The sequence below is a fragment of the Xiphophorus couchianus genome, chromosome 7 (genome assembly GCF_001444195.1).
Source record: "Xiphophorus couchianus chromosome 7, X_couchianus-1.0, whole genome shotgun sequence".
NCBI lineage: Eukaryota > Metazoa > Chordata > Actinopteri > Cyprinodontiformes > Poeciliidae > Xiphophorus > Xiphophorus couchianus.
The window spans coordinates 14,356,492-14,375,087 of record NC_040234.1 but is presented as its reverse complement, the minus strand read 5'-3'; the positions used below and the strand labels follow the sequence as shown (position 1 = coordinate 14,375,087).

Here is an 18,596-nt window from a genome sequence, read left to right as displayed (position 1 = left end):
TGCAATAAGGCCATGGTAATATTAGAGAAGCTACTGAAATACAACTTTCTGTTCAACATTGTGCATTATCACATGTTGGTCTGTATGCCTCATAAAATCCCAATAATAATGATAAAGTTTGTCAATGTAAAGTAACAAAATTCCCAAAAAGTTCAAGAGATATAAGCACCTTTGCAAGCCACTGCATACTATTATGAGCGTTAGAATAAAAAAGACCAAGTAGGGATACTTTTGTAAACAAAGATTGTTTATTTATGTAGAAAGTAAAAGCTACAGTCTTGTAAAACTTAAAGAAAATTAAATATATGAAATATGAAGTATAAGTAATTATAAGCAGATCAACGAATCTGAAAATTGTAAGCATGCAGGCACTGTGTTAAAACCAACAAAACGTCTCTTTAATGGCACTTTGAGGAAGGAAAAAAAAAATCTTTCCAGGCTGAGGATCAGCTGTCATAGGAAACAGAATACATTTTGCTACTCTAAAACAGAAATTATTCTTAAATCTTATAAAATGAGGCTTTAGGACCTCATCCAGAAGTATACCACTTGTACTGGCCTATGCTACTTTGAGGGAGGAGTTGTTACTTTGAAATCTACAATGCACAACAGATCAACGTAATACTCATCAGCATAATACAGTGGATGAAAGTTTGCTTAGTTTAGGATTCATTTTGTGAGAAAAATATAATACTGAAGGTTTCCTGTGATTGATTGGCACAAAAAGTCCAAAAGAATAAAAAAAAAATAAACAGAAAAAGGAACAAAGAATAAGGGTAAAGCTACTTTGCCAATGATGCGCGTCTTTTTTTACAGACGTAGCTCCAGAAAACACACCAGAACTGCTAATCTGGCAAGCAAACATGTCAACAATGGGATTAATTTTTATAGTCTTTGTGATTTGATGCTTCAGGGCCATGAGACTACTCGTGCAGTGTTCCTCCAATTAAGGTCATAAGGCCAGTGTGAGTCCTTAAAAAACAGCATTAAAACCTGCACAAGTATTCTACAATTACGTATATCTGGTGTGTGATTTATGAATTTGTGCACAAATTTGCAAATTTACCCTGATGGAATTTAACTGGTTCTTGCAAAGCAGGTTGCTGGATGCTGCAAATCGTGTTTGCTTTCCTGATCTAAATCAATGATTTAGTTCAGGCCTTTATACAAGACACAAGTAGCTGCACACGTTTCAAATTTAAATACCTCTATTTTTTCTTAGATTTCTAGCTTTACACTTTTCTTTACACTTTTATGGTGACAAATTTGTAGAAGCAACGTGTCATGGAAAACTTGTGGAGACAGCAGTGCTCCTAATCTGAGCACAACTTTATTAGGACAAGAAAACTCCCTGGATACCAAATGCTAAAAGAAGCACATAATCAGCTATTTACAGTTTGTGTGATAACTAATTGAGAGATGTCAACTTTTCTATTCTCAGGTTTTTGTTTCCTTTTGTATTTTTTTTTTTTTTTTTTTAGTTTCTTTGTTGTCAGTGGTATCTGCCTCTAATTGGCACTGTCACATGTGGTGCCGGGCTCTTAAACCAGCTTAAAACTTAGTGCAGCAGTCTTCCCGACTCTTAAACTTCAAAACAGCAAAGTTATAAGTAGTAGCCATCATGTAGATCAGCTGGTGGAAGAGAACAGAAAAGGCGGTAAGAGCACATGCTGATGACGTCCCCACTTACAGGTGCATCTCGATAAATAAGAAATATGACAAAAAAGTTTATTTATATCAGTAATTCAATTAAAAGAGTGCAGCTAATGAATGCTGAAAACTCATTTCCTCAAAATATGATTGCTACATAATGCCTACGAAAAGAGCTGGAGTCAGTGTTTCAGGAATCACTCATCTCTGACAGAGGCTTCAACTTTTGCATTTCTGAACCAAAGATATTGTCAGAAGCATTTTACACTGGCTAAAGATGATAAAAGAAGAAGAAAGCTATCCTTTTAGATGAAAAAAAAAAATTGTTGCAGATTCTGGAGGAATAATAAACCGGAACAGAATCTAAGCTATTTGAGGGCCAGTCTAGTTTCCACAGTCAGAGCTATAAGCCATAATTACCAAAGTGATCAGAAATAAACACATAAAATATATCACTCTGTGTCTAATAAATCCTTATGAGTCTCACTTTTTAAATTATATTACTGAAATAAATTACCTTTAATGATATTCTAATTTATTGAGATGCACATGTATATTATTGCTGGTTAATAGTGTTCAGTTTCTTAAAAGTAAAATGTTAAAGGACATTTTAAATACATATGTTTAATATTGTGGAATTCAAAGTTATTCTTCCTGCCCATCTTGAAAAACAAACAGCCATGTACACCTAAGCAAATGGCAAACAGTGAATGCGGGTTGAAGCTGTGGAGAAGCCAATGACAAACCCTTGTTGGTGTGGTTACACAAACCGTACAGCAATGAAAAAAAAAACGAGCACTCAACTCATACTCTGCTCATTTAAATCATGCAAAGATGAGCTGAAGGATTGTGAAAGTAGAGGGCAGCTTACCAAGGCGATCACAGTGGCTCCTGCACCAGCGCATGCCACGATGTACAGGTGGTAAGATAGGTAGAACTGAAAAAGTAATTTTTCAAAATTAGAACCTTGGAATCATCCTTTCTTGTCCCATCCAGTGCTTTAAGGCTCTACTTTAAAATATTACAGCTATGCGTGCAAAGTTAACAGTATTGTACCTCATTGCTGTCGCAGACAGTAATAAGAGAAGATCCGCAAGCCTTTCCTGGTGTGGCGTTCCATGGGATAATTCCTGCAGCCAAAAAGATTCAGAAGATTGTTGTTAATGTTCTCAACATGTCCCACATGGTAAAACATGTGGCTTACAGATCTCAAGCCCAGCCCTACTGGGACAATATCACTGAAGTAGAAGGTACTAGAATATAATATATCAAAGTGTCAGTGGTGCAGTCCACTAATTTCACACTTTTTTACAGAAGGTTCCACACAACACGTACGAAGAAATATAAAATTTCCGCAATATCTCAGCTTAACAACCAGAACCTCAAATTCAACGTTATTTATAACGAGTTATTAAAAAAAAATGTTGACCACAGTGTTGCACAAAAAAAGGTAAATTAAAGTAAATATAAAATATATGAAACAGAAAACATAGCTATATATAAGGCAAACACATAACATCATATAAAATCTGAGAACATGGTGGGTACAGGGGCATGATAGATGGATGGATATTTGAAAAAATAAATGTAAAAACATGGATAAGGTAGACAAAATATGAAGCTTGAGGTTAAAACACATTTTGAAAAGGGGTGCGAGTGCTTTTGATAGTTTGTATGAAACTGGAGAATTGGAGGACAATACTACATACATTCTGATGTCTTTTATTTCAAATAATATTCTTGAAAATTAAAATAAAAAAAATAATGGAACAGTGGGTTACTTTTTAAATATTATCACAATTATTTTTACAATGAGTATCACGCCTCTGATCTAGTATGTGCATGGTGAGATTTTATCTTGCAGAAAAATCGGAACATTTATTTTTAGAATACATAAACTTCAATTTTTTTACGTTGTTTTGAGTTTTTTAATTCTTCAAACAAAACTAAAGTCATAAGTTTAAGTGGTCACAAATAGAAAGACAATGAAAATTCCAAAATAAGAAGTGTGAAGAGCTTTCAAGTCCAAAAGACAATTATCAAACCCTTCATATAAGTGGTTCTTGGTTAGAGGCCACATGTGTGTTTGCTCTCAACTAAAATGAACTGGAACAAAATTTATAAAGACAAAGCAATATTCTCTTACCGTACTGACGAACATCCACACAGAAGGAGTCTAAGTTTGTAATGTTGGCCATTGGGGACTTCATGGTGTTACAGGTAGCCCAAATGTTGTAGAAGAGGAAGACAGGTACAGCTGAGAAGCCAAATACGCCGAGCCAGGCTACACCCAGGATGTACGTGAGGAACACAAACTAGAGAGGCAGAAACAAGAGCAGGAAGGAGCTGTAAAAAGTTCATAAAATAAGCTCATTCTAGAGTTTTACATATCCTCTAATGACTGTTTTCCAAAATGTCCTGTTTAAATAAAAGCACTGAGGTTGTGTTAACATACCATTCCACTGATGCAGCGTCCACAGATGGTGGTCTTGAACTCGCTGTGCAGTTCCTTGACGGCACTGGTTGTGTAGAATCCCTCGGCGAGCAGAATGATTCCATACAGGAAGAAAAACGAAGCAATGCCGTAGATGACGTACTGCATCAGCTGTATTCTGTTAACGAGCAAGGTCACAGTTAGGCTTTAGTCTGTGCGGGTGACGTTGCTGTGGACAACAAAACACCAGCATGGCCTACCACTGTTCACCATGGGAAAAAATGGCAGCATGCAGCATTTTTATTTTCCATTCAATCTTTAAGACATGAGAAAGTTGGGTTTTAAAAAAAAAACAAGCAGATGGTCGGGATTAAGCAAAACGTGACGAGAGACTCGAGTCCAAATGTGGGGATAGCAGGTGATGCAGGTCTCTGGAAATCCTCCAGGCAAAAGACAGTGGACTGTGGACATCTTAAATTAAACAGAGCTCTCAACATAAAACACATGTGCAGCCCTGTCCAATGTCATCCTTTTTTATTGTCTAGACAAATGGGGGTGCTTTTAAAAGCGATCCTTATTAGGACTGTTCTCTAGGATCAGGTGAATGTGGGAGATTATGAAAGCTAAAAATATCCCACTTCAAGCTCACATTACAGCAGTTATCTGTTTTAAAAGACTTCTTTTTATTGAGATGCTTATCTAGAAGTCTATTTTCCAGTAAGGGTAAAGGTTTCTAAATATTACAATGTTCTTTGTTTGCATTTTCAGAAAATGGTAAGCATCAACTCTCACTAGCAACTACAATGTATAAGTACTCATACCCCCAGAACTATTTTACATTTCATCACAACCACACAGCTACATATTTTTAATTCTAAATTATGTAAATATTTAGATATATTTCATTGGGATTTTATGATGATAATATAGTGATAATATGTGACCACTGGTTTTCAACTCTTGTAGGAGATTCAAATCTGGCCTTTGACTGGACCAATCCAACAAATGAATATGCCGTAATCTAAACCATTCCACTTTAACTTTGCCATTATGTTGGATTGTTGTCTGGCTATCTTGTGTGTGTTCAGGCTACTATTCAACATTTGCTGTCTACCATTACTAGTTATGAATGAAGGAAATTTATCTAATAATACCTTCTTTGGCTTGAGGAAATTTCTAAACTGGACTTCTCATTACTTTTTTTCCAAGGCTTTCTGCATGCCACCATTCCATAATAATAAAGTTTAAGCCAAAAAATACTTCCACCTGATGTGGGTACTGAAGTGTGAGTGAGTACTTCATAAAATGTTTGGAGCTTTGACTGTGGTTTGTATGTATCATTTGCAAATTTATGTCACTTTGAGTTGATCCATCACAGAAAATCCCAATAAATACCTTTAAAATACCTTAGCTTTTTCTAATTGCAACATGAGAAACTTTTTCTTTTTTTTTATAAAGGCCCTATATGGACAACAGCATGAATTTACAACATAGGGAGACTTACATGTCAGTGAGCATAGCATGGTCAGTTCTGACTGTGGAGAAGAAGGTTTCCAGGATGGTCACAGTGCCATTGAGCGCCACATGGCCACATCCGCAGAACAGGGCCACACCAGAGAAGCAGAGGATCGTAGCAACCAGTGATGCATACGGCACGCCACCTAAACATTTGATGCAGCACTCAAAGCAACCTACGCAAGATGAAAGAGAGGAAAAAAAAACCCAACATTTTACAGGCCACTGCAATTTGATATAATTTGTTTTAAAAGGCTGTGAGGTGAAACGAGATCAACATCAGCTGTCATGTCTATAAAAGGCTCATTTGTTTTTTTACCCAGAGTTTGTCTAAAGAGGAAGCACATTCCATCAGCCATGTCTACAAATGTCTGTAATGTAAAGCACAAGCTGAAGCAGCTTGCTGCGTGCCCCTGAGGTTTCACAACTCACATCGCCTTCATGTTTTTATCTGACAACTCACCACTACTCTTAAAGGGCACTAATGGCTGTCCAGCAGGTCAGAGCAGTGGGTGTCTGCCTTTGCCAGGCTGTAAAGAAAATCTATGGCAGCTGAACATGAGGGGAGTGAAGTGACCCAAATGGGCCTGTCTCATCCAATGGGTTCGTATGCCTTCTGAGGTGGAGCGATTTACCACAGTGCTCTCTGTCTGTAGGCACAAGCTAACAAGCAACTCTGCTCTTCAAATCAAATCCACATGTGTCGGACTGGAAATAGGAGTGTCGAGGGAGAACTAGGTCATTTGATGTTTCAGCTATGCTGCCAGTTACTGATGTCACAATGTAAATTGAATATTTAAAGCTGCAACAAGAAAATGTTTTACATTCGTAATGAATTAAATAATAATAAAAAAAGAGCTAAAAGGCTACTGATAGTGACCAATCCAGACAAAAAGAGTTGCATTTCAGACAAACATTTTTTTGATTCTCTTAGTTACTTGATGGTTTATTTAGGTTTTTATATCAGCAATATTGTTGTTTGCTTAGAGATAACAGTTCAAAATATGAGGGATTCTAGGTTTAGGCTGATCAGTTAAAACTGCAGCACAGCATGCCTTTTTGCAAAACTCAAACAGAAGCTCTTCTTCTTTACCTCGACTGAAAAGTGAAGGGGGGGAAAAAAGATAATGAAAACCAGAACACATTTTCTGTAAATACTGGGCATTTAGGTCTCCAGCGCTAAAACTGCAGTAGCTTAAGAAACCTCAAACAAGTTTGAGTAGTTTGACTGATGCATTTATAGTATCAAGATTCTGTGCCAAAAGATCTGGGTACATTAAAACGCCTCAATGTTGCTCCTGTGAGTGAAGTCTGTCACGCAAGGTCTCTTCTGGATGCTTAGTTAAGAAGTAAGCCATCATTATGATCCCAGCAGATGAAAGGTAAAAGGTATACTTTACTATACTTATACAAAAACTCGAGTATAGGTAGAAGTAAAGAACGTCTTTACTCCACATGAAGAAAATTGCAGGCTATGTTGCTTCTACAAAATTTCATCACAACAAACCAAAAGATTTTCTGAGCAATGTGTTTTCTTTGTGTCTCTTTCACAAAGTTACTGTCCTGAGTATTCAGCACTGTTTATATTTTTGTGTGATGAAGACAATTAAAACAGATAAATTGCTGCTGGGCCAGCACTTTTGGAGTCAGAAGCCTTATTGGGGCAGTTTGCGGCGCACAAAGATAAAAAACATTGCTCTCCAGTGGTGCGTGCAAAGGAGTTGCCACGGCAACATGTTAACCACAACTTTATGAGTGTGCCCACAGTGGAGCTGCGAGCTCGAACACTCGGCTATGTTCCTCAGACAAATATGTCAGGAAGGGACAATGGATGGTGGAACATCCAGTGCCATGGGATATTGAGCCCAGCTCTAAAGTAAATAACAGTTTAAAGAAAAAGCTCATCCTGCTTTAGATGGAACCATCAAATCCAGTAGCAGATATTAGCTTACAGTCAACTCAGTTTGGACCTTTCAACACTGCAAATAACTGCTTGCATACCCGTAAAAGTGCTTTTTGTGCTCTGTTTGCCATCCTGAAGTCCACAAATGTTATATGTGCTGAATGTGGTTGGGGTTTAAATTTATAGCTAAACTAAAAGGCAGAAGACACGAATACGAGTGGTTTTATTTGTAGCCGATCTAGTTCTTATGGTGAATCTAAGATATTGTGTGAAAACAATGCCTGCTTTGAAGTGTATTTGTGGTTATAATTATAATTTAAGACTGGCAGTGGAAATCCAGATTTTCAATTTAAAACTGCATGTATTGTTAACACAACATAAATATCAAAACAAGTAAAAATGCATTAATTTAATCCTCTTACTGAAATGAAAAGTTATTGGTGTTAGATTATAAAATCTCAAAAGACTACTTAGTGAGTGGATCAGTGATAAAGCACAGGGTTTATATGTTTGTATGCAAGAGGAGCTAAAACATGAGTGTCTCTAAAGACTAAAAACAAAGGAAATCACCAGACAGATGAGGGATAAAGGAGAAGTTTAAACCAGGAGTAGGTTATACATTAAGGTCTCAGCTATGAATATCTCACAAAATACTTTTCAGTTCAACATATGAACAGAAAATGGCACAATGACAAACCTACCAAGACATGGCTGCACACATACACTGAGAGGCAGCCAAGATGTCCTTGTTTGGGAAGAACTGCTGAAAACTAAAGCTGAGGCGAGGGAAGCTGTTGACAACTATTAGCAATGCACTCCACTGGACATGCAAAATTATATTTGTGTTGGAAAACTAACTCTGCATATTAAGTTAAACACAGTAGTTGGTGTGAATTTGAAGGGCGGATAATATGCAATATACTTTTCAGTTCAACATATGAACAGAAAATGGCACAATGACAAACCTACCAAGACATGGCTGCACACATACACTGAGAGGCAGCCAAGATGTCCTTGTTTGGGAAGAACTGCTGAAAACTAAAGCTGAGGCGAGGGAAGCTGTTGACAACTATTAGCAATGCACTCCACTGGACATGCAAAATTATATTTGTGTTGGAAAACTAACTCTGCATATTAAGTTAAACACAGTAGTTGGTGTGAATTTGAAGGGCGGATAATATGCAAAGTTCTCCCCCCCCCCCTTTTTTTAAACTTTTTTAAATGCATCATTTTTCCCCCCCAATTCCAATCATGCAATAAATTGTACTAATCTGTCAACAACAAAATACATCCAAGATTGTAATGTGGTAAGTAGATCAAAAGATGTCGTTTTTGTAAGGCACTGTACTGTAGATTAGTAGAAAAAAGCAGAGCTTTAGCAGCTAAAACTAAACAAGAAGTTCTCAATAGCAGGATTAGTGACTGATTGTTTTTGCTAATCCCCACAAGAAATAAAAATAAATAAAGAAATACATAATTTTGTTTTTCCATTTTCCAATTTTAGGGATGCACAACTAAACATGAAAGCATGAAATTAGAAGGAGAAACTGCTGGCTTCTTCTGATTGGACAGCCAAAAATGAAAATCACGCTGGTCTCTCTGATGACTTTCACATGCTTCCCAGTCACCAACACTCCTGGTCAGACCTACGGTTCCTTCAAGAGGCTGACTTTTTGCCTTTGTCACAGAATGTAGCAAAACAAGAAAAGGAAGAATTCAAAACCACCATAACAGAAAGAAACACCTACAAGTTTGCTACTGTTTGCCCTGACAAAGTCTGGCCCCAAAGCAGAAGCTTGATTTGCCACATCAAGATCACGAGGAGACCAGGGGAAAAAAAGATTCTTGTGTGAGAAAAAAATGTGTGAAAGTGTGTGACATTGTGTGAGAAACTCTGGAAAAAAAAAGAAATAGAAAGAGTCCAAGAAGTCCTGATACAAAGGGCCAGTGTGTGCAGCCACAGACTGTCCATCACATTGGACTCTCAGGGGCCATTCAGAATAGCAGTAAGCCACGACTTTGCACTTCCGCCACACAGGCTTGAAGCCGAAGACAAACCCACCACTGAGCTTCATCCTGTGTACTACCCCCCTTCAGAACAGTGCAAAGCCTTAACAGTCTGTTGTTGCGCAACACCCCCCCCCTCCTTTCTGTCTCTACTCTCTCACTCTCGTACTTCCTCTTCTGAGAGGGGAGATGTGCTACCAGCTCTCCGTCTAACGGGTCCGTTGAGTTTCCTAAATCTGCTGGGATTTACCCTGTCCAGAACTGAAGTAAACTCTGTTTAAGCTGGTTTCGAGAAACGATTCGCCTGGTTATCTGACGGCCTACATCCAGGTGTCCCACCCTTCTTCCCCCTGTGAATTAGCCAGACTGAGCAGCCTACAGCCAACTAGTTTCACAGAGCACACCTGTTAACGGTCGCTCGTTCTCTATTTTGCAACTTGCATTTGTTATTGAACCAGGTAGGTTTTAGTAACTCGGGCGAGTCCCAAGGATGAGGTTTTAAATATGGGCTACCAGCAACCTAAAAACATTTTCCACTTCTTCCTCTCCAGAATCAAACATCACAGCTATTTTACAACCATCAAAGAACTTTAAGGTGACTCATTAACTGAATGTCCACAACATCTTTTAGATTTTCTTTATGCTAAATATTTTATTAGTAAGGCATTTTTGCAAGGGTCAGTACAGCTTAATTCAGTAGCAGAAATAATCAAATAAGTAAAATCAATCATCTAGTCTATCTTTCCCTACTGCTGATACTGAGAACTAAAAAAGGGAACCTTTGAGAGAGACGGACGGAGTTTGGCGTTTCGAACCCCAGACCTGGCTTGATGATGAAGAAGGTGTGGCAGCAGGAGGAAGATGTTGATCGGCGAAGGCCAGGATCTCCGCAGGTCTGATGAGCCTCCTCTCCGCATGGATGCTGAGGTCACACAGGACTTGGTGCTGGCAGGAAAAAAGGCACCAGTTCTTCTTCCTTGTCTTTGTCTTCATCTTTGTCTTTGGGGTCAGAACCCAGCCGATGAGAGAAGTGCGATTCGAAGCCACACAGATTGTGGGCCAGACGGGTTGGTCTCCATGTGCAGGACAGTCTCCGGCTCCGTGGCCCCGGCTCTTCTTCAGCTGCAGAGTTCTTTGTCCATCTCGATCTTGGCTTGAAGCTGCCCGGAGGATCCAACAAAAGGTTCCTCTTTTGCACCCACCTTTTATAGGGTTTATCCACCCCCCTGGTGCGCCTGCTGTCTGCTTAGACAGATGATCTCATATCCATCACTGTCTTACAGACATTTCCTGATGTCTGTGCCAATGTCTCAGGGTTGCTCAACCTCCTGTGTCCCTTGCCTGCACAACCTTTCACCTACTCTCTACCTCCAACATATCAGTGATGTTTAATTGCAGTTACACCTTTTTACACCATTTCAAGTTTAATGTCAAAATCACATTTATATCACATTTATTTTCTTTAGCTTCATTTATGATTTTATAACCATAACTTATTAATTATTCTTATTATAATCTTAATGTGAGTTATTACAGATGTTTTTCTGAAAAGAAACCAAGAATAATACATGATTCTAATTATTTACTACTAAAGTTACAGTTACTTGTTTTTCTTGTAGTTCCCACAAATATAAGTGTATTATTACAAGTAAACCAATATTCATATAAGTATTTTACTTTGAATCTTATCCAATTACTAATAATGTTTAGATTTAATTTTTTAAAACTTTCATGCTTTAAAATAGTCTCAGCTATTTTTATAAATCTGCAGGCTGGAAACTTCCTCTTTTTCCAGGAAACCTGCTTTTCCTGTTTAATGACTCTCTCTGACTGACTATGATTTCTTATGATTAGATAGAAAAAAGTAGAATTAAAGCAAAGTTTGCATGAGACAAAAACAACACACACAACCAGATTTATTTTATTGACACTTAAGTCTACTGTTGGGCCTTGATGTCACTTGAGTGATTCATTTTAAAGATAACTTTATTTATTATTACTGTTAAACTAAAATCTCCAGCATGGGGAAGTGGGATGAGCTCGGATTTTCTTGACAAGTCTCTTAATGCTCGAGGAGGATCCTGTTTGCCAAATCTGTCAGTGCAGAGATGAGACTGATATGAGATTCAGGCAAGCTCAAATACAGTTGAAACCGGAGTTTTACTGTGTCTTTTTATTACAGTTAATAAAAAGACACATGGCTTTCTTTTCTCAGCATCTGAAGTTAAATCTAACAAACTTCTCTGGTTTTGAATCAGTTGCAATTACCTCAATTATTTCTATTTGATAAATGCTAGAAAACTTACCAAGAACATTTCTGAGAGATGTTTTTTATAACTTTCATTGAACTCAAAAGTTTACATACCTTTGCATATCATCGGTGATTAACTCAAATCTGTCGGTTGACCTATCAGAGGTTTACAAACCCATGACATCATCATTTGGTCTTTTTCTCATTTCTTAAAAAGAGAATAATCATTCTGTAGCTAAGCTTAAGATTTTGAAAACATTGATGAATAAATATCTGACATTTTCTGTCTCTCATTATTATGGTATTCACCAGACACAACGCTTAGTAATTCTAACTGATCTAATACAAGGGAAGCTTACTTTGACTTTATTCCAGATAGTGAGAGAAAATGTATCTATGTGGTGTATGCAAACTTCTGGTTTTAGTTGTGTGACTGGCCTTTAGGTTATCGTCATTGCCATCAGTTTCTGGGTATGTAGTGAAGCGACTTATTGCACCTATTCTTTTTATTTTAATTGAGATGCAATGGTGTAGTATGAATAAAAATTACCCTACATTCACATTCAAGTGGCCATAGGATTCAAGCATGAAAACAAAGGCAGACAACAGGGTAAAACTAGAGAACAATATGAAATCTAAAACACACTTTCAATAGAAATGTAAATTCTATCAATTCAATTAGAAATTTTCCATGAAAAACTGTCCTGGTGTACAGATGAACGGTACACCCCTCAATAAACATTGATATGGTAACACTTTATAAAATTACAGTTAAGATATAAGACAGTGAATGTTTGCAGGAAAAGCAAAACAAAACAAAAAAAACATAGAATCTAATGCAGAAAAATATAAAAAGGTATATTTTCAGCTGTTGAAATGAAAAGATTTGGACAGCAAAAGCAGAATTATACACGTTTATTCTGCCACATTCAAGTTCCCCCTTGAAACTCAAACTGACTGTTTTAGACACAGACATCTTTTATCTGCAGCAAATCTCTAACTAGTAGTTGGGCAAGTACATTTATTTTCTCTCCTATTCATTTAGATCCATATACCCTAAAGTCATGGTCTTGTAGGGGTCAGACCTCCCCAACATGTTCACTTCAAATGTGCAATGTTTGAACTTTACGATATAATGGTACTCTTCTCTTCAGACCACCATCACAAGGTTATCATGCACATGTCTTTAATTAACTATGAGAAGGTTAAAGAAAATTGCTTGAAACTATGTACAAATAATGCATTTTTGTATGAAATGTAGTAGATTACTCCCTTCTACTACCCCCAAAAAATGTAGCTCAAAACAACCAAAACTGCTTATGCACAAAATGGTGAAAGGACCATCACCCAACACATTAAAAAGCATGTCAAAACAGAAAATTCAGGAGAACATCTTTAAAAAGATAACTACTATGTAATGTGCAAAATAATATTTAGTTTTGCATTTTGTTAAAGTACTTTCTTATTTTGTGCTTCAAAGTAAACATTTGTTCTCCTGCCTCCAATCAGGTACAATCAGTGACCATGAGTCACTGCAAAGGGCTCGTGCTCAGACTCATCGCTAACCCCAGCAGCTGGTCTTCATCCCTCAGCCACAGCCATCACATAAGCATAAGCACACAACCTGTTGAAAGAATCACTGAGTTGCTCAACTTTATGTCAGTTTGAAAGTGGAATAACATGTATATCCATCCGTAGCTGGTTTGAGAAACATCAAAAAGCTGCGCTACAGATTCAAACAAGCTATCAATCTTTCATCTAAGGTAGACACAAACACAAAGACACCTTCTAAAACAAAGACTTTCAGCAATCATAAATACAAGCTCCATGTTACTATATGGAAAAATAAGTATGGAACGGAGTCCACGCGCACAACAAACACACCCTGACGCGCAGCTCAGAAAGAACACACTGGAACTCTGAGTCTGGAGGAATAAATTGCCTTCCAGCTCCATTAAAAACACCATCCAAATCCAATCTGAAACCCAGGATCATTGCTAACAGATGTCTCTGTTTACAGCTGGGTATTGTTGTTTGTTGCCCCACCGGGGCAAACTGCCAGAACAGCATCTCATTTTCCATTTTCTACTGAGGAGAGATGTTAAAATGCCTTAATTGCAACTCTAAAGGGTGTTAAAGAGAGGCTTTTCTTAGCCAGCAAGTTTCTGAAAAGTGAAACTTTACGTCTCATTTCTAATAAAATGTGCGATAAAAACGATTCGTGGTCATAATCCCTGTGTGTGACACGCTTGCTTTCCTACACAAAATTAGATTTCAGACCTGGGGCTATTCACTGTCGCTGTACTAATTAAACTCACTTCAAACATCCAATAAACAAATTAGTGACTTGACATAAATAATAATAAACCCTGCAGATGATACAGTCTACTCAGATTTAGTTCATAGCACTATAAAAATGTATGAAATTGCTATGTTGCCATCAGATTTTCTATTATTACTAGTGGATATAGGATATGATTCATAAAAATATGTGTTGTTGTGAAACTGAAAATAAATCTTATATGTATTAAACAATGACTTACTATACACAATTATTTATATATATTAATTAAATTAATGCAGAAGTATCTCAGCTTGATACAGTTTTTAGATTTGGGGAGTGTATGACTAATTGATGTCCTGTCAGCAAATTTTTCCACCTGAGCTGTGGATCTCTGTTGCTCCTCCAGAGTTCCCATGGGTCGTTTGGCTGGTTCTTTGAATAGTTCTCTAATTGACCATGCCTATTCAGATCAGATGGATGGTCCATGTCTTAAGAGGTTTCTGTAGCACCATTCTTTTTTCCATTTTCTGATGGTGGATAAAGCAAAGCTCTGTGAAATGTTCATAGTTTGGGATGTTGTTTTATAACCTAACCTTGTTTTGAACATCTCCACAACTTTATCCCAGACCTGTCTGCTGTACTGTTTAGTCTTCACAATGCTGTTTGTTCTCAAATGTTCTGAAAAAAACCTCCCAAGTCTTCACAGCTGTATTTATCATGAGGATTGTTGCAGATGGACTGTATATGCTATTCACGGGACTTTGTTTAGTGGTGTCAGCACAAAGAACGGTGAATACAAATGTATGCAACACTTTTCAGATATTTATTTGTAAATAGTTTGAAAGAACATGCATCATTTTTATTCCATTTCATGATCATGCACTACTTTCTGCAGGGCTGTCATATGAAATCCCATTAAAATGCATTACAAGTTTGTGGCTGTAAAGTAAAATAAAAGCAAGGACAAAGGATGAGAATATTTTTTTAAATTATTATGTGAATCCGCGTACTGTTGATGACTGACTCATTCATCTTTGTATCTGTCCTCCACATTCACCCCATTTGTCTTCAGTCTTTGAAAGAATAACTCTTACACACCCTGAGCATTTATGGATCTACATTAGAGGATGGCTGATTACCATAAAGTGACATTTTCATAATGATGGCCAATGACAAGCCATAAAATTACCTGGTTCTAAATCATTTAACTGAGATAAAGGAGAAAAAAAACTCTGCACTGCTACACAATAACACTGTTGTAAGAATTATGACAAAATCACTTTGCAGTCGAGCACAAATGGTAAAGGAACCAAAGTACTATGTGCAATATCTACATTTTGACATTTAAGATCCTTGGATCAGAATATTGTGGTCATTTTTTGTTAAACTTTGACCAACTGGTACCAATTCTGGCCAATTTAATAAGTAAATTATGAGAATATGTTGCATAAGAACAGCATTTCCAAAGTTTTCTTCTCACATTTCTGCCATGAGCAGCTGTTATTTCTTTACACTCGTGTGTAAACAGTCACTCTGAAACTGTTTTACAACTATTTGAAAAGCAAGAATGATTATTGATGTTTACCATCTTGTTTTTAGGTTAGCATGTCTTTGGTTAGCATAACTGAAGCAGCGGTCTCCAGCGGTTCTCTGGAGAACATTGGGTAACTAACTGAAGGTATGAGGAAGAATTATGTTTTGTGATCAAAAAAAGATCAAATTGGTACCTGTTCACCACCTAGAAAGCATAAAAATCTGGTATTGATCAATAGCCAATTTGTTGATGCATTTCTAAAAAGGTACAACTTTCTATCAAGATACTAAGCAAGTTTGTAGGTACGAATCTTACTTGGATTGCACTGAAAAGTTGGAGCTAAACTACAAAGCCTATCTGTCACCACACTAATCTGTTTCTATCAGGATCAGAAGAGTGGAGCTTATATCATAAATCAAATTGCAGATATACGGTGAGAGGAACCATTCAGGAAACCTACTACAGTTGTGCGTGAAAAAGTCCTTGTATGTCAGATAAGAAAGAATAAAATAATTCACTGTTTGACCACAATGAAAGACCAGGGATACAACCCGGCTCTACTTATCCAGAGTTGATCCCTTAATTTTTAGACATTCAACAGTTTATTACACCCTGACTGCTGTCGTTCCTCCATCAGGTGACTCCTAAACCATGACGGGGAACAGCAAATCTACTTTTCCTGAACAAGGAAGCAGAGTATCCTCTGCTCTGATGGATACAACAGAGGAAACAGCATGTGAAAACGAGAGAAACAGATAACCCTACAGAGGAATGCAAAAAAAAAAAAACCTCAGAAAGAATGGAAAGACAAATGAAGAGAGAATAAGAGCCAAAGAAATAATAATAAATACTTGTTATAAAAACTGACAGGGAAGATGGACGATTAGCAATGACAGAACAAAAGAGAGTGAGGTAGAGAGGGAAGAAGATCTTGGCTGTGTTTGTTTGGCAACAACAGGCTAAGGAGCCCCAGGGGTATGCTAATGAGAGCGAGGCCTTTCAGCAGAGCGGAGACCGCTGGAGTAGAGCTAGAGTGGGCTCTTCTCACGGATACTAGACCTCAGAGATAAAGGGGGTCAGTGGGGGATGGGAGCCTCAGGGGTCAGGGGAAGTGAACTTAGCGGGGATCCCACAACAGCAACTGGTGTGCTAATCTTTAAGCACTTCTACCATAAACCCTGTAAATACTTGGTGAGCTAACATCTTCCTCATTAGGTTGGTACTGTAAATCTGTTGAAGAAAACAAACACTCTATCCTTCTTTTTGAGATTATTCAACGACATCCATCATGTTTTCCACATAAATGCTTGCAGTTCAAGCAAAGAATCAAATGAGATAAATTGTAAAACAAGACACAATAGATGCACACAGAGGATGCATGCCGATACATTACAGTGGAATATAACAAGACTAAAAGCAATCCAGTGTACAAACCTTTGGGTTTTACACAAAAAAAACAGCTTAATATAGAAAAAAAATAATGCTTACAATATGTTCTTACTTAGTAAAATGAATAAACAGCACTTTAAAAAACATTTTTTTGGCTTTAGGGCTCTAAAAGTAAATCTTTCTAATTCCCAAAGCATTTCCTGTTTAAGCAAAGTTTACAACAACAGTATTTGTTGGTTCTAAATCCACTTAGTTGTCATTGTTTTTTTACGTGACTGGTAAATTGGCAATTTTCCAGGATTTTCTCAGCAAGGTAAAGTTGCAGGTTGTCCAATAATTCCAGGCAGTTTACTTATTTAAGGTATCCTTGGAGTATGCCAAAAAATGTTTTTAATTTTTATAAGAAGCTGCAATACCTGGGCTGTGCCAAAAGGGGGTGAGAACATCAACTTTAACACCATCAAAATTCAAAAGAAGAATATCTTGTGTGTAGCAAAAGCAGTGCAAGACTGCTAAAACATCTGACTGTGGTTTTTCAAAGTTTAACTGAGAGAGAATATGAACAAGTTGAGACAGATGTGGAAACAGTTCTCATCTATTCTGTCTCGGGTAGTCCAGATTGTTAAGCTTTTTAAAAAGTTAATAAATGTAGCTGTTTTGTTGGAAAAAAAACTCTCAATTTTCAGTGGATAAGTGCAAGTGCAGAAATGTATACAACTTGAAAAATATAAGTGTTAGTTTTAACAGTGCCCTAAGCACAAAAATTATATAAACAAATGGGAAAATCTCTTTTACAAGCAAGCATCCTAGAAAAAACAAAACATGGGCCGGGTTTAGCTAAATTGTCACACAGTTTTATATCATCAGTGATACAGATAAAATATATGCCTCAATTAGTTAGAACGTGATATGCTCAAACCTTCACCGTGATTTTTGATAAAATGTTAAAACAATTTTCATTGCTTGCTTGCTGCTCATGTTGGGCACCTTCTTGTTATTGAGCTCAAAATGACCAGTCCCTTTAACTTAATGTTGTTGTCGAGACAGTTAGATCTGCTTCCAAAAGTGGATTGTAAAACTGTCAAAGTAAATGAAGGTGGGAATACTTCAGGCCGCCCAAATGAGAGGTTCTTTAAAATGCAGAGTCTTATGAAACATTTATTCTATTTTTGCAACTACAAAGTAGCAGGATTTTCAATACTTTTTGGCATTAGGAACACCTTAGAATAAGATTGAGATAAAAATGTAACATATGGAAATCTAGAGTAGAATGGTCTACAATAATTACTTATTCTTTAAAACATAGTTTGTTATTTTTCTTGAAAAATCATAATGGTAAGACTCCTGTCTTGTCTCATTAAACCCACATCCTTTACTAATAATTTCATGAATTGGGTGCATCATTACACCTCTTAATGCCATTGCAATCATTTTTTCTTATTAAAAAATTTATATATTCTAATTATGCAAAGCAATACACAATTAATAATGAACTGGGATTGGGCTCATCTTCACCAAAACCAATGACTGTGACTGTGGGAGTTTCACAAGAGTACAGGCGACGGAGCCTGAATGCTGCAAGCTCGAGACTCTGCCTTGAGACGTGGCCACTCCCCTACTGGAGGACAC

The 18,596-nt window shown here is 37.2% G+C and overlaps 1 protein-coding gene across 3 annotated transcripts in view; it reads right to left on the bottom strand.

Annotated features, from left to right (window-relative positions):
• Positions 1-18,596, bottom strand: part of gpm6bb (glycoprotein M6Bb) — a 37,937-nt gene that overhangs the window by 3,105 nt on the left and 16,236 nt on the right. For 2 of the 3 annotated variants that reach the window (XM_028024026.1, XM_028024025.1), the window contains exons 2-6: positions 5,589-5,775; positions 4,106-4,262; positions 3,797-3,965; positions 2,707-2,780; positions 2,522-2,587 (exon numbers count right to left, since the gene is read on the bottom strand). In XM_028024026.1, coding sequence (XP_027879827.1) covers positions 2,522-2,587; positions 2,707-2,780; positions 3,797-3,965; positions 4,106-4,262; positions 5,589-5,775 — 653 coding nt within the window. Of the gene's footprint in view, positions 1-226; positions 1,633-2,521; positions 2,588-2,706; positions 2,781-3,796; positions 3,966-4,105; positions 4,263-5,588; positions 5,776-18,596 lie in introns of those variants that run through there. The other variant, XM_028024027.1, reaches the window with a different exon arrangement.